Source organism: Eriocheir sinensis, chromosome 23 (genome assembly GCF_024679095.1).
Source record: "Eriocheir sinensis breed Jianghai 21 chromosome 23, ASM2467909v1, whole genome shotgun sequence".
Lineage (NCBI taxonomy): Eukaryota > Metazoa > Arthropoda > Malacostraca > Decapoda > Varunidae > Eriocheir > Eriocheir sinensis.
The window spans coordinates 16,806,755-16,822,843 of NC_066531.1; the positions used below are offsets into that span (position 1 = coordinate 16,806,755).

Genomic DNA, 16,089 nt, shown 5'->3' on the forward strand with positions numbered 1-16,089 from the left:
TCCCTTCCTTCTGGAAGTATGCCTTTGTACAGCCTGTGCCTAAGAAGGGTGACCGTTCCAATCCCTAAAACTACCGCCCTATAGCTTTACTTTCCTGTCTATCTAAAGCTTTTGAGTCAATCCTTAACCGGATGATTCAAAAGCACCTTGCCACTTCTAACCTTCTATCTCATCGCCAGTATGGGTTCCACAATGGGCGTTCTACAGGCGATCTTCTTGCTCTCTTAACTAACTCTTGGTCATCCTCTCTTAGCCATATCGAAAGCCTACGATAGAGTCTCTGGCACAAGACTTTGCTTACTAAACTACCCTCTTTGGATTATATCCTCTCTCTGTTCCTTTATTTTCAGTTTCCTTTCCGGCAGTTGTATCTCTGCGGTGGTAGACGGTCACTGTTCTTCCCCTAAACCTATCAACAGTGGCGTTCCACAGGGCTCTGTCCTATCACCCACTCTCTTCTTGTTATTCATCATTGATCTTCTTTCAATAACAAACTTTCCTGTCCACTCATACGCCGACGACTCAACTCTGCATTATTCAACTTCTTTCAATAGAAGGCCATCCCAACAGGAAGTACACGACTCCAGACTGGAGTCTATCATTTCCGATTGTGGTAAAAGAAACCTTGTGTCCTTCAATGCCTCAAAAACTCAATTTCTCCACCTATCAACTCGACACAATCTTCCAAACACCTATCCCCTATTCTTCAACAACACTCAGCTGTCACCTTCTTCAACACTAAATATCCTCGGTCTATTCTTAACTCAAAATCTCAACTGGAAACTTCATATCTCCACTCACGCTAATTCAGCTTCCTCGAGGTTGGGCGTTCTGTATCGTCTCCTCCAGTTCTTCTCCCCCGCACAGTTGCTATATATATATACAGGGGCCTTGTCCGCCCTCGTATGGAGTATGCATCTCACGTGTCTCATCACCTCTCCTCTTCCAACTTATAGTTTTCTACCTCTTAAATTCCGTCGCGATGTTGACTCTTTTTATCTTCTATCGCTATTTTCACGCTGACTGCTCTTCTAACTTGCCTCCCTCCCTCCCGCGGTCCCCTGCACACGACTTTCTACTCATGCTCATCCCATACTGTCCAAACCCCTTATGCAATATTTAACCAGCATCTTCACTCTTTCATCCCTCACGCTGGTAAACTCTGGAACAATCTTCCTTCATCGGTATTTCCTCCGGCCTACGACTTGAACTCTTTCAAGAGGAGAGTATCAGGACACCTCTCCTCCCGAAATTGACCCCTCTTTCGGCCACCTCTTTTGATTTTTTTTTATCAGGAGCAGCAAGTAGCGGGCTTTTTTTTATATTATTGTTTCCTTTTTTGGCGCCATTGAGCTGTCTCCTTTGTTGTAAAAACATTCTCACGCTCACGCACGCACGCACGCACGCACGCACGCACGCTCGCTCACCGTTCTTTGCGACGCGCACCAGGTCGTCGAGGCCACTGAGTGGGATATGACCTTCGCCCATACCACCCGAGGTGACCACCAGGTCGTATGTGTCTGAGAGAGAGAGAGAGAGAGAGAGAGAGAGAGAGAGAGAGAGAGAGAGAGAGAGAGATGTATAAAAAAAACGTATATTAATATATAAATATTAAACAACAATAACAATAATTCCACTCACACAGCTCTCCTGGACAGAGTGGAGTCTAAAGTCTTCGTCTCATCAGCTCTCCTCCTCTTACTGACAACCTTCTACCTCTTAAATTCCGCCGCTATGTTGCCTCTTTTTCTATCTTCTATCGATATATTCATGATGACTGCTCTTCTGAACATGCTTACTGCAGCCTCCCTCCCTCCCGCGGCCCCGCTGCACACGACTTTCTACTCATGCTCATCCCTATACTATCCAAAACCCTTATGCAAGAGGTAAACTCTGGAACAACCTTCCTTCGTCTGTATTTCCTCCTGCCTATGACTTGACTTATTTCAAGAAGAGTGTATCAAGACACCTCTCCACTCGAAATTGACCTCTCTTTTGGCTACTCTTTACTTTAATCTTTTATGGGAGCGGCGAGTAGCGGACTTTTTTTTGTGTGTACTCTTGTTGAACTTGAGCCGTGTCCTTTGATGTAAAAAAACAAATCACTAATACCTTTGGGCACGGTAGAGTGTCCGCTGCCGATAAACTCCAGGAAGTCGTTGGTATAGATGCCAGTCTCCCGTTGCTTCATCATGCCCTCCGACGGGTCCACAGCGTCTATGTGCCTGTGGGAGTGGCTGTAGTAGTTGTAGTAGTAGCAGTATTAGAAGTAGAAGTTATAGCATTAGTAATAGTTGTTGGGAATCAGTAAATTTACCCTACCCAACAGTTAGGTCACTCGCAAAGTGGATAACACACCCGTCAGACAATCCCAAAGAAACAAGTGCTTACCAGCTATTAGGTGGTGTAGGTATCCAACAAGCAACTCCAGACAACCGAACAAATAATAATCCTACCGGATCCGTGTAGTAAAAATCTATCTGTCTCAAATAACTGCTGGGGGCACTTAGCTGAGAAGCGGGTTTCAAAAGATATTGTTGTCTCTGAAGTCTCGTTGCCGGGTGTAGTATCCCTCGAGTCAGGTAACAGAAGGCACACTGCGTCCGAGTTAATGGGTGGGCTGCGGTGCCTTGGTCTTTACTTTGTGAAGGCCGGTGGTGGAGTGAGAGAAAACCAACCACGTGGGTCTGAAGCGATATTTTGAATTTATCTCGCCAGATGGCGTGGCTTTCCTCTCTGTTTCCATCGGTTAAATTAAATAATCCTTGCTCTTTAATTGTAATTCCGCAAGAACAATTAGTTATTATTTCATGAAAGGAAACACTTCACTATTGTTATTCCTTTCATGGTAAATATGGTTAGTCTTCAGGCAGTGAATAAGTTGATTCTGTTTCGGTTTGGGAACCGATGATCGAAGTATTTAAGTACCCTCTGAGGCTTATTTGAGCTCAGACGATACTCATAGTTGGCTTGAACTGTCGGCCCGATCTGCGAGAGCAGTACCTCTCCCGGTGTTGTTATGTACATGAGAATGTTTCCCTTTCCCTAATGCTGGGAGAAAAGGCGCTCACCCCTGGACATGACGTCATGGGGTATCTGCAGGAGATGGGCATCCTCCATCTCTTGTAGGGTCTCTTCAGAGAAAGTTCTTTGTATTTCACTAATGCATTTTTAATAAACATTTTAATATATTTTAAACTAGTGCTATATCTGAATGGACCATGTCAAAACTATCTTCCTAATAACTTTTATCACCCTTAGATTATTTTAATTATTTGCCTTCCATTTTATTACTCCGGTGCCATATGACCAAGATGTTGCGGCGCCATTAAAGAAACTCTAAATCAATCAATCAATCAATCCCTCTAATCCCAAGCCATTCATAACACCACACAGTCGTTTTATGAATGTATGTAAATTCCATAAATAGATAACGTACAGACTAACAGTGAGACAAAACGTCATGCGCAGGTCATCGCTAGATCTGTAAACAATGGGGGTTTCCCCGGGCCAAGCCACAGGGCTCCATTTTAAGTTAGAGTCGATGGACTATAGTAATGCCGCTCCTGCCCGCTCCCAGTTCCCACCCAGCGGCCCTGCCTCTACACAAGCTGCTGTAATTTCCAACACATCATCTCTTGGCGTTGGACTCGTGTTGAGGCTGAGGCACTGGCAGGCAGAAGGCAGTGGACTGGAGGATATTTAAGTATGGTGACCGGACATCCCCCTGTCTGCGGCCCTGCGGCACCCACCTGAAGCCTTCCCGGTGGAGTTCGCTGCCCACGCAGCCCGTCCCGGCGGCCACGTCCAGCACCCTGGCCTTGGCTCGCCGCTCCGGGGGTACCCAACGCAGCGCCTCCTCCAGCGTGATGGCGGGGCAACGGTACCCGCCTTTCCAGATCATCTAAGGGGACGGGGAAGCGGGTGATTACAGGTGCGTACCCCAGGGGCCGCATCACTTCACTCCCGGACCTCACGGAGTAGTCGCCGGTATAACGCAAAATCATTCCAGCGATACCCCATGATTCTGGGTAGGCACTTGGTACTGAAGGCATCTCTCTCTCTCTCTCTCTCTCTCTCTCTCTCTCTCTCTCTCTCTCTCTCTCTCTCTCTCTAGCACCACGACCCGGTCTGAAGAACTCCTGGAGAAGTACCGTAGGCTCATCCAGCAGTATAAGTCTAAATCCCCTAACATTTTGATTTCAGGAGTTCTACCACGGACTTGGGCGGAGGGCGACTTTTTCAGTAAGGCCTTCAGCCTAAACAACCGCTTACAGACTCTTTGTAGGGAGCTTGACGTGGAGTTCTTAAACGCATGGGACAATTTCTATGGACAAAGTGAGCTCTTCCACAGGGACGGATTTCACCTTTCTCCCATCGGGGCAGCCAGATTCGGAAGGCTCCTCAACGACGCAGTACGTGTCATCCGAGCAAAAAACGAGTCACAGCCACGTCCCCCCACCCCACCCGTGTAAATAGACGCCGTGCATCGCAACAAACCCGTAACCGTGATCCCGCAAGTACCACCACCTCTATTACCAAGCCTCTAGATAACTTAAAAATCCTTAGTTTCAATGCGCGTAGCCTAAGGAACAAATTTGATGAACTGAGATGTCTTGCTCTAACAGAAAATTTTGACATAATTGCTATAACCAAAACATTTATCGACACCACAAATATTGATTTAAGTTCCGAATACAACATAGATGGCTACAGACTCTTCAACAAAGATCGTGTAAACCGTAGAGGCGGTGGCGTCGCCCTTTATGTCAAAAGCTATTTGCAACCCACTAACAAAACACCGGGAACAGTAACGTTGAACATTTGTGCGTGCGAGTAAACATTGCAAAAGTCAGTTTAAATATATCTGTCACCTACAGACCTCCCGGGCAATCACTCGATGACGACCTTGAAATGTACAGCGTCTTAAGGCAGTCACTTAATAACAACGACTCACTGATATTAGGAGACTTTAACCTCCCCCATATCGACTGGGCGACACTGTCAGGTACAGAAGGCGAGTCACATAGAATGATCGAATTTCTAGAAGAAAATTATCTAAGCCAAATGGTTTCTGAGCCAACTCGACAAAATAATATACTCGACCTTGTTATAACGACCCTCGGTGTTTAATACTAACAGTCTTCCTCTCGCTCCCACCAACACCAGTACTATTGTAAATCTCGAGCATGCATTGCCTAATTTTGAAATAACAACCAATAAAGTCCTTAAAGCTCTCCATTCACTTAAAACAAATAAAAGTCCAGGACCCGACAAAGTATATCCTATACTGCTTAAAGAAACAAAGAGCGAAATACTCTCCTCCCTCACTACCGTATTCAATATGTCCTTGCGACAAGGCATCGTCCTTCGGATTGGATAAAGGCTAACGTGACACCGAATATTAAGAAAGCAGACACAAAAATACCAGGTAACAACCGACCCATTAGTCTAACTTCAATTGTAGGTAAGCTACTCGAGCATAATTAGAGACATATTTTGTGAGTTACCTCGAAAGCCACTCATTAATTGGGGATTCACAACATGGCTTCCGTAACAAAAGATCCTGCCTGTCAAACCTACTGACCTTTTATAACGGTCTCTTCTCAATTTATGACGTAACCAAATCAGTGGACGTAGTCTATCTTGATTTCAAGAAAGCGTTTGATAAAGTCCCACATCATAAATTACTTTATAAATTAAAGCAAATAGGCATTGACGGTCAAGTAAAAAAATGGATCGCGAATTGGTTGAGCAACAGACAACAAAGAGTTGTGATTGACGGATTTAACTCAGAGTGGGCGCCGGTCACTAGTGGCGTCCCTCAGGGCTCGGTTCTTGGCCCAGTGCTCTTCATTATTTACATCAACGACGTGGATGTTGGACTCAATAATCGCATTGGTAAATTTGCAGACGACACAAAGATTGGTAACTCGGTTCTTACTGACGAAGACAGGCAAAGCCTCCAAGAGGATTTGCACAAAATTTCAGCTTGGTCTGATAAATGGGAGATGCCCTTTAACGTAGACAAGTGCCAGGTCCTTCAAGTTGGAACAAAAAATGAGAAGTTCGATTACGAAATACACGGCGTTAAACTCACAAGCGTTCAGTGCGTTAAGGACCTGGGGATTAAAATCGCGTCAAACCTCAAATTCTCACATCAATGCATCGATGCAGCAAATAAAGCGAACAGAATGTTGGGCTTCATTAAAAGAAACTTTGTATTCAAGAATAAAGATGTAATACTTCCGCTCTACAATAGTCTAGTCAGACCCCACTTGGAATATGCGGTACAGTTTGGTCTCCCCACCATGCAAAGGACATTGCTAAACTAGAAGGTGTTCAGCGTCGAGCAACAAAAATGATCCCTTCCTTGCGCAACAAATCTTACGAAGAAAGGCTTTCCACCCTTAACATGTTCTCTCTTGAGAAACGTCGCCTCCGAGGAAAACTGATCGAATGTTTTAAAATACTTAATGGTTTCACGAATGTAGACAGAACAAAATTGTTTATGATCGATGACACTTTGCGAACGAGGAACAATGGCACAAAACTCAAATGTAGACAAGTAAATTCAGACTGCACCAAATTTTTCTTCACCAACGTTGTAGTGCGAGAATGGAATAAGCTCCCACCATCAGTGGTCCAGTGTAACACGATTGACTCCTTTAAAAACAAGCTCGACCGTCACTTCCTTGAACTTAATATTAACTAGAGAAGAAAAGCAACGTTTTGGAGCCATCTGATTAATGTAAAATCACTTAGGTTTAAGGACAGACCACCTAGTCTGGACCATGGGGTCTGTGGTCTGATTTTCTATACATTTTTGTATATCTCTCTCTCTCTCTCTCTCTCTCTCTCTCTCTCTCTCTCTCTCTCTCTCTCTCTCTCTCTCTCTCTCTCTCACCATCTCCTCGTAGTTCTCGGACCACTCGTCGTAGCCGGCCGCCATCTCCTCCGGCGTGACCCCCGACCTGTGGACGTTCTCGTTCGCCCTCATTGCCACGTCGCCCCGACTGCCGCCCTCAGACATTATCCTGCAGCAGGGAAGAGACGGGAGAATCACAGGCAGGGCATGACTACAGTACATTACAATTCCTTTATACATCCTTTATATATTTACGAAGGTAGGTACGGTTTCTAACCCGCGCCGCACTCCTCGCTGATTTGACGGCTGGCTCTCAAGCTCCGCCCACCTCCATGACAGGTGTGGCCCGCCTCTCTCTCTCTCTCTCTCTCTCTCTCTCTCTCTCTCTCTCTCTCTCTCTCTCTCTCTCTCTCTCTCTCTGGAATGGAATAGACTAAGCAATCACATAGTTAGTGCATCGACGATAGCTTGGTTTAAGAGTAGACTGGATAGCTACATGGACGAGGATGGCAGGTGATAGTGAGGTGTGGGTGCAGTAAGGCTCTCCGGCTTATTGCACGGCCAGCTGAAGTTGCTCTCTCTCTCTCTCTCTCTCTCTCTCTCTCTCTCTCTCTCTCTCTCTCTCTCTCTCTCTCTCTCTCTCACGCACACACACACACACACTGCCAGGCTTCACGGTCTGACAGGGCGACGGTTCGAGCCCGCTCAGGCCAGATTCTTCCGTTGACTAGGGTGGTTACTATCCCCCTTGAGCAAAGGGGATGGGGTGTGTGGTGTGTGAGGTCCTAACAGTACCCATAGATCGACGATAAGAGCACTTGCTCATGTTGGGAGGTACCTGCTGCTGGCGATTACAGAGTCCAACTCGTGATCAGGTCGTGGTGAATTACACACACACACACACACACACACACACACACACACTTTACACGTGGCAATTCCTGGCCGGCAATACAGCCGCGACGATCTAGCAGCTAGACCGTCTGGGTGCTCTCAGGAGAAAGTACCTTCACACGTGGGAGGAGCCGCCAGGAGCATCAAGACGTAAACTGCTAGTAAATGCAAGGGCATGAATTCACCCCAGACACCCCAAAGGCTACTACCATATCTTAAAACCACAATGAGTTTGGTCCATCAGCCTAATATTGTAGAAATACTTTAGTAAACGAGTTTTATCATAAGTAGTATTGATTGATTGATTGATTGTTTATTGTTGCATTTAACAACAAAGGAGAAGGGAGGAACATGCCATCCCAACTCCCAGGCATTACATAGTGTGATTATATAATCCACGAAAATTACCGTTCATATACCTCCTTCGATATCTCGCAAAGAGATAAACATTTCCCGCAATGTTGCTGCCACTCCATCAAAAGTTGTTTTGCGCAGACTCTGCTTCTTGTAGAGCTTATCTTGTGGGTCCCACAAGTGTCGATGCTGTCTCACTTCCTCTGGCAATGCCACCTCGGCCTCCCGGCTCCAAATATTGTTATCTGCATCTGTCATTTCTTGTTTTATTGGCGCCGACATGTTGTTTACCTGGCCGCCAGTCGGCAATACAAGACGGACACGCTCAGCTGCAGAGAACTTGCCGCGAGAAGAGCTCCCAGACCCAGACCCAGACCAAAAATGCTGCCGCGCCTGTATTGCCAGCCGCGAATTGCCAGGTGTAAAGCCGCCTTTAGAGGTGAGGTTCGTGATTTAAATGAGAAGAGATCGCAAGAAGAAGAGGAGTTTTTTGGAGAGTAATGGATATGAAAGTGAGAAAGTAGTTCATAGGGTCGAGAGGAAGAAGGGAATAAAACTAACAGAAAAGGAGAAAGGGTGGAAAGTGACATATACGAATATTAATGGAATAGTTTCATCGTAGATATAATTAACGACTATTTGAGAGACGAAGAACCTGATATTGTGGGGCTGACGGAAACTAAGTTGTGACTCAATTGAGGTGGTGGGGATTGGAGAAGGTGCAAACAACATATGGAGGAGAGACAGAAAGATAGAACAGGGAGGAGGTGTGATGTTAATGGTTAAAAAAGGCATTAGGGTGGAGGAGGTAATTGAGGGTGAAGGCTTGACAGAGGTGTTGAAAGTGAAAATTGTGGGTGCTGAAGGAAGAAGGAGGCATTATGTAGTAGGGTATGTGCCCCCATGAACAAGCGTATGGGGTTGCAGAATATAAAAAAATGATAAAAGAGACGGTGAGTTGCAAGGATGAAATGTTGAGGGCGTGTGAGAGAATACTTATAATGGGTGATTTCAACTGCATGGAGGTGGATTGGGAGGATTGGGAGACGCAGGGAGCAGACGAGTCGTGGGGAGGAAGACTCCTGCGACTGGCAGTGGAACATGTGCTGACTCAGTGGATCAAGGAACATACCAGATTCGGGAAAGAAGGCGAGGCATCAAGACTAGACCTGGTATATATTTAATAAGGCGCCGGAAATAATAGAAAATCTTAACGTAGATTGTCCAATAGCGAAGAGTGACCACGAGGTTGTGGAATTTGAAGTATCAGAAAAGAAAACGATTGACCGAAAAGAAAATCACAAAATTGGGAGAAGCAACAACTGTGACTTTGTTAGCATGAGAACCTTTTTTGAAAATGCAAATTGGAGTGGGCTGTTCAAAGCCAAGAGTACACAGGATAAGTAAGAGGCGTTTTTAAAGCTATACAAGGAAGCCGAAAATAGATATGTCCCCAGGGTAACCAAAAGGATGTTGGTAAAAAGGAGTGGTTTAACAAGAGATGCGAGATAATTAGAAAGAGAAAGAGGAAGCTTGGAAAGGATGGAGGAGACGAAGAAGAATTAACTCGTGGAACGATTTCAAACAAGCAAGGAATGAATATACAAAGATTAGAAGAGAAGAAAAAAGGAAATATGAAAAAGATATAATCGACAAGTGAAAAGACCTACCCAAACTATTTTATAGACGTGTGAACGCCAATTAAAGAATAGAGAAAAAAATCGATAAACTGAAAATGGATGAAACCATATGAGGACCCAGCAAAGATGGCAGAGGTGATGAATAACAGCTTCCATAGAATGTTCACAAAAGAAGAATTTGTACAACCCCCGGGCCAAGAAAAAGGAAGGTTATGTAAGAGATTCAGTTAACGGTGCAGGAGGTCAAAGAAAGTTTGAACAAATTGGATGTAAGAAAGGCGACGGGCCGGATGGATTATCAGGGTGGATCTTGAAAGAATGTAGTGATCAACTTGCAGAGAAACTGCACTCCATAATGAGTGCCTCACTGAGTGAAGAAAAGGTACCACAAGAGAGGAAGAGAGCAAACATAGTACGGTACCGATTTAACAGGGAGGCACGAGAGCGGCCCAAAAAAATAACAGACCGGGATCACTCACTAGTGTGGTTGCGAAGGTATGTGAGAGACTGGTTAATAACAGGTGGCCGGATTTCTTAGAAAGTGAGAAAATTATATCGGATTTCCATCGAGAGCGAGAGAGAGTGTGGGCACACGTTTACACGTGCATGCTGAGGAAGGAGCGGAACATCAAAGTATCGACTCTTGATAATACGCCTCGTCTTCTCTCTGGTGTTATTATTTTGTAGTGGTTTAACATGTGTTACATACACATGCTACATTTATTTCCACCTCTTAATTATGGATAAAGCCTCCCTTACACTTCCTGAATTGCAGTGAACCTGTCCTCTACTCACAGCCGAACACGACGAAAATCGTTTATTCACAACAACACTTGAGTAGCACTACTGCGACGTTTCCGGTTGGAGGAAGGCTTACCACAGGAACAGGAAGAACTCGTTTCCGCAAATGTACCAGGAACATCAACAGCTCTCTCCTCCTGAATTTTGCAATATCCAGAAGGTTGGGAATTGCGGATTCCTGGCACCAGAGACCAGAGCTGCACCGCTGGACTTGATATAGCGATGCCGGAGGTGTAGCTAAGGAGATCGACCACATTCTCGTAAATACTCGTTGGAGGATCCTCCAGAACTGCAGGGTTTACCGGAGTGCTGCGTTCTTTGCAACTGACCATAGGCTTGTTGTTGCAACACTCAAGCTTCATGTTAGGTCAAAAAGAATCTCGAGATGCAACACTACTGTGTTCCATCTCGACAGGCTGAAAGACCTGGCATGTGCGCAGGAGTATGCAATGACAGTATCAAATCGGTTCGATGTGCTCAGCACCTTGAAGGATCCTGTAGAACTGTGGGATACCAACAAACATGAGACTCTTCAAGCTGCGAAGGAGTGCATTGGAGAACGCCCGAGATCTAGGAGTGGCTTTGCCTCGGTGGAGACGCTGGAGAATGTCGAGGAGAGTGGCGCTGCCAGACTTGCTGGAAATCAGGGCCAATACAGGGCTCTGTCGCGTAGGACTAGAGCTCTCCCGAGGAGAGACAAGGAGAAGTATGTCAGGAGTCTCGCTGAGGAAGTAGAGGGCCATCTCAATACGAATGACCCCGACCTGCTTATCGAGCCGTGAAGATGCTCGCTCCAAGTCTCCCTCTTATTAGGTGAGCACTATCCGAACAGCTGACGGCTGCCTCGTGTCTTACGTGAATGGACAGAGGGCACGTTGGGCTGAGAACTTTGAGCAGCTGTACATGGTGGACTCTCCACGTCGGCAGCTTCCAGTTGCTGGGTTACAAGTGGTGGATGCTGACCCACCCATTGACGAAAGTTCATCCTCTCTGGTTGAGGTCAAAGAGGCTGTGGTTAAGTTGAGGGGTGGGAAGGCACTTGGCATGCTGTCCGGATCTTCAATCAACCTTAACTTCAGCAACTTCGGTCAAGAGGAGCACCGGGAGGCATCATGGGCCAAGCAAGTCATACATCACGCCAGCCACCATAAATAAAATTAGCTTGCGCCACTAACAGGCTGGGGCCGTCTATAACGCCCTCAAAACCCTACCGGCGCTACAGACAGCACAAAAAAGTGTAGCAAATCTGAGGTATTCCAGTGCAAAACAAGTTCGCGGTCCTCACCTGTGTTTCTGGAGTGACGGGAGGAAATGTTGTGGGCAGCCCGGCGTGGCGATAAATCTCATCAATGTATTTTAGTCTATCCGATCCTGATCTGCGCATGCGCAGAACCCAATGTTTACTATCACAGAGTGTTGATATTAGTTTGTCCAGGCAAGATGGCGGCAATACAGCATGCTAGTTTTTATGAGAGAATGGCCAAATTCAGGATGACATTCAAGGGTTATCACATTTATCACATTTACCGACATACAAGGGTTTTGGTTATCACATTTATTACATTTACCGACATACAAGGGGTATAGGTTATTACATTTATTACATTTACCGACATACAAGGGGTATAGGTTATCACATTTATCACATTTACCGACGTACAGGGGGTGCAGGTTATCTCACCAATCACATTTACCGACGTACAAGGGGTGCAGGTTATCTCACTATCACATTTACCGACACAGGGGAAGGTGGGGCAAAACGGCACCCTTAAGGTTTCACTCCAGATTTTGCATCAATTTTGTAGTATATTCAGAGATAGCTGGTGTTTTGCAATCTTTATTCATCATTAAACAAAATAAACTCTCTTTGGAAGAACTACTTTGGATCCTTTACTCATGAATTAAAAAAATAAATAATACAAGTGGACCATTTTGTACAACGGTCGGGGCAAAACGGACCTCACTTATGGGGCAAAATGGACCTCATATGGACATGCTTGGTAACATGCCAAACATACGTTTTGACAGATAATCACATTAGAAAGATTACTTAACAAAACTAAAATAATCTACTACTATACATTTCAGCGGCGGACAAACGCTGTTTTTCATAAATATCTCCTAAACGAATCGTTGGATCAGTATGACATTTCAGCACACTACAGTTAACATCCGGACCTAGTTTATGGCTGACATACCACGATACTATATGTGTTATGTGAGGAGTTTACTCGTGGAAAATAACACAAACCCGACGAGTCATGTTGACGCATTCGAAGGAAAGTGTACCCCCCAACACCATCCCAACCTATTCCTACCCACCACTCCTTCTCCCCCTTCTCGCTCTCATTGTCCTTCCTCTACTCCACCTAGATCCTCGACTCCCTCATCATTCTTATGTCCCTCCCTATTTCTCCCATCACTGTATTATATATTAGAATGTTATGTAGGTGTATATGTATAGATATGATTATTAACTAAGAGCATGGTACAATTCCATGGAGGCAAGACGTATTTCACGTTGATAATTACTGTACAACACCTGGATGCGCCTCGGCAGTCAATGAGTTATACCCTGCCTCTGCTTGAGTCATAGCCTCAGGCTGGGGAAGGGGATGGTGTGTAGGGGGTGAAGAGGAAACGAGGAGTGGGATACTGCGATATTGGGGTAGGGAAGGAGTGGTCTGGGGGTTGTTCGGGGCGTTGGTGGAGGGATTAGACGAGTACAACACACTCGTCCGATTCTGTATAACACCTTAGATATGATGACTGGAGGAGGCTTAATATCAGTCAGTAAACTCCTCACATAACACACATTGCAATATGGTATATCAGCCATAAATTAGGTCCGGGTGTTAAAGGTAGTGTACTGAAATATCATACTGATCCAACGAATCGTTTAGGAGATATTTGCGAAAACAGCGTTTGTCCGCCGCTGAAAATGTATAGTAATGCATTTCAGACCCGATGTGACATCGTTTTTCGGGAATATCTTGAAGGCTATTCGTCGGACAGCAATGACATTCTAACACAATGTTATCAACAGCCCGCCGTAATTTATGGTGTTATAGGAGAGAGTCAAATTTATATACTTTATGAGTTTACTCTTACGATTTTAAGCTGTAGTCAGTGAGGACACAAAATCCTGAGCAAAGGTTCGGATAAGTCGCCTTACCCCCCGCCCTCCTTCATCACTTCCCTCCTCCTCCCACTAACTAGCGTCCCCCCTCCCCCTCCCACACTCATCCTTCTATCACCCTTCCCAATCCCTCCCTCCTCTTTCCCCTCCGATGTCCCCCCTCCTCCCTCTCCCTCTCCCTCACTCTCCCTCTCTCTCTCTCTCTCTCTCTCTCTCTCTCTCTCTCTCTCTCTCTCTCTCTCTCTCTCTCTCTGAATTGCACAACACATTAAAATATATAAATACATTGCACATTACTATGTGTTTGGTTGTTTTCCTGCATCTGTTATTCGATTGGTCATATGCTGTGATGAGATAGAATGGACAATGAGCAAAATCATTGTACAACGAAAGTGTCACTAAAATTGTAAAATAATTTATATCAGTCATAAAATGAATGGGTAATTATACACACAGGAATACATGGATGTCATTTTAATCGTCATCAGTGTCAGTGTCAAGGAGCATATCATCCTCATCATCACCGTCAAAAGTAACAATGACGGGTTCCACACAGTCATGGATATTATCAGAGGACCAATAATCCTCCTCAAACCTCATGGCTCGTCGAACAGCACCTTCCCAAATGTTCGTGTTTGCGCACAGCCTTGCTTCTTCTATCTTGGTCCTTAAGCTGGCACGAGTAAAGCGTTGCATTGACGAGCGGACATACTTCTTCATACACCCCCACACCTGTTCAATAGCATTAAGTTCAGGGTGGGCTGGTGGAAGTCGGAAATCTTCGTGACCCCATTCTCTGATGAGATTATCTACTGAATACTGTGGCTTTGGTCTGTTTTCATGGCATATTCGCAGCAGTTCGGGGCGAGTAGCGTGAGGTGAGAAGGGAATTTTTCTTTCCTCCAACCATTGTACAAGACCAGCTTTGTTGGTGGCGGTGGTGGGGCAGCGAGACTCCTCCGTCAGCTGGCTGTGATAGGGAGCATTGTCTAACACTATAACTGATGGCTCATCCAGTACTGGTAAAAGATGAGATGTGAGCCACTTGATAAAAAGGCTGCCATTCATTTCCCCGTGATAGTCACCAGTTTTTGTCTTTGCAGGGAAACATAGGAAAGAATCGTCCACAAAACCTTTGACAGTGCCACCTGCTACCACCACAAACCGCTCCCCTTCACCAGGTGGCACCTGACGACTATAGGTCGCACTGGTTACAGGTTGTGTTGTGTCCACCCACTCCCTGTTGTGTGACATCCTTGTGGTGAACCACGTTTCATCCACGTACACCACCTGTCTTCCTTTCTGTCGGTAATGCTTCAGCGAACGAAGTTCAATGCGGCGGCATACAATGTCAAGGTACTCTTTTCTTACATACTTTTTTCTCTGTTATACTCTATTGCTTTTCCACATGCTGTACAACTTACGCCATACCGTCGTCTCGGAGGTCTCACTGGGTATAATATCAGCCTTCCTTAATTCTTCCGTGAGGGTGGCAATAGTGAAGTTTCCTTTTGCAGCAAACTTTGCATGCAAAAAACGCCGAACAGCTCCAATCGTGAAGCTGTCAAAAACAGGTTGTGTAGTGGAGGATGTCGTGGAGTCCAATGGTGGAATGGCATGAGTGCCAGATGTCTCAGGTGGTGAGTGTTGCGTGGAGTGCCTGTAGCGTTGCACCATCACTCGAACTGCATGTGTGGTCTCACCCAGCACTTTAGCCACACGCTCATACGGCCTATGGGGAAGACAGAAGTGTAAAATAAAGTACGGGAAAAGACCGATTACTTACGATTACTCAACTGGGTTTTATGACAGTCATGATATAAATATCCCCAAAAAAAACAATAATAAGACTACACATATAAAGTTATGTGTAATAATTACCTGTTAAGACTTATTTTCAGTGTGCCGGCGGCTTTCCTCTCTTGGTCGAACATAGTAAAAAGCCTGAGTGCAATCACTTTTTGCACCTGTTGGGGCATCTCAGTATACTCGTCATGGCCAGCAAGATTGTAGCGTCTTCAGTACACAGCGACAAACCACGGTGTTAGGGAAGTCAGAGAGAGAGAGAGAGAGAGAGAGAGAGAGAGGAGAGAGAGAGAGAGAGGGGCGGGGGGAAACAGTTGAAACATTTGAAACACTTGAAGCATTTTATCATACCAAGATGTATCAACCTCGAGAGAGAGAGAGAGAGAGAGAGAGAGAGAGAGAGGAGGGGGGACATCGGAGGGGAAAGAGGAGGGAGGGATTGGGAGGGGTGATAGAAGGATGAGTGTGGGAGGGGGAGGGGGGACGCTTGTTAGTGGGAGAAGGAGGGAAGTGATGAAGGAGAGGGAGGGGGGTAAGGCGACTTATCCGAACCTTTGCTCAGGATTTTGTGTCCTCACTGCAGCTTA

At 45.6% G+C, this 16,089-nt stretch overlaps 1 protein-coding gene across 15 annotated transcripts in view; it reads right to left on the reverse strand.

The window, feature by feature from the left end:
- Positions 1 to 16,089, reverse strand: part of LOC127002513 (uncharacterized) — a 126,268-nt gene that overhangs the window by 58,477 nt on the left and 51,702 nt on the right. For 5 of the 15 annotated variants that reach the window (XM_050868578.1, XM_050868576.1, XM_050868574.1 and 2 more), the window contains exon 3: positions 1,428 to 1,478. The exons of 8 other annotated variants lie outside the window; for them this stretch is intronic. In XM_050868578.1, the coding sequence (XP_050724535.1) occupies positions 1,428 to 1,478 (51 nt within the window). Of the gene's footprint in view, positions 1 to 1,427; positions 1,521 to 16,089 lie in introns of all 15 variants that reach the window. 2 more of the 15 variants (XR_007756308.1, XR_007756306.1) reach the window with 1 other exon arrangement.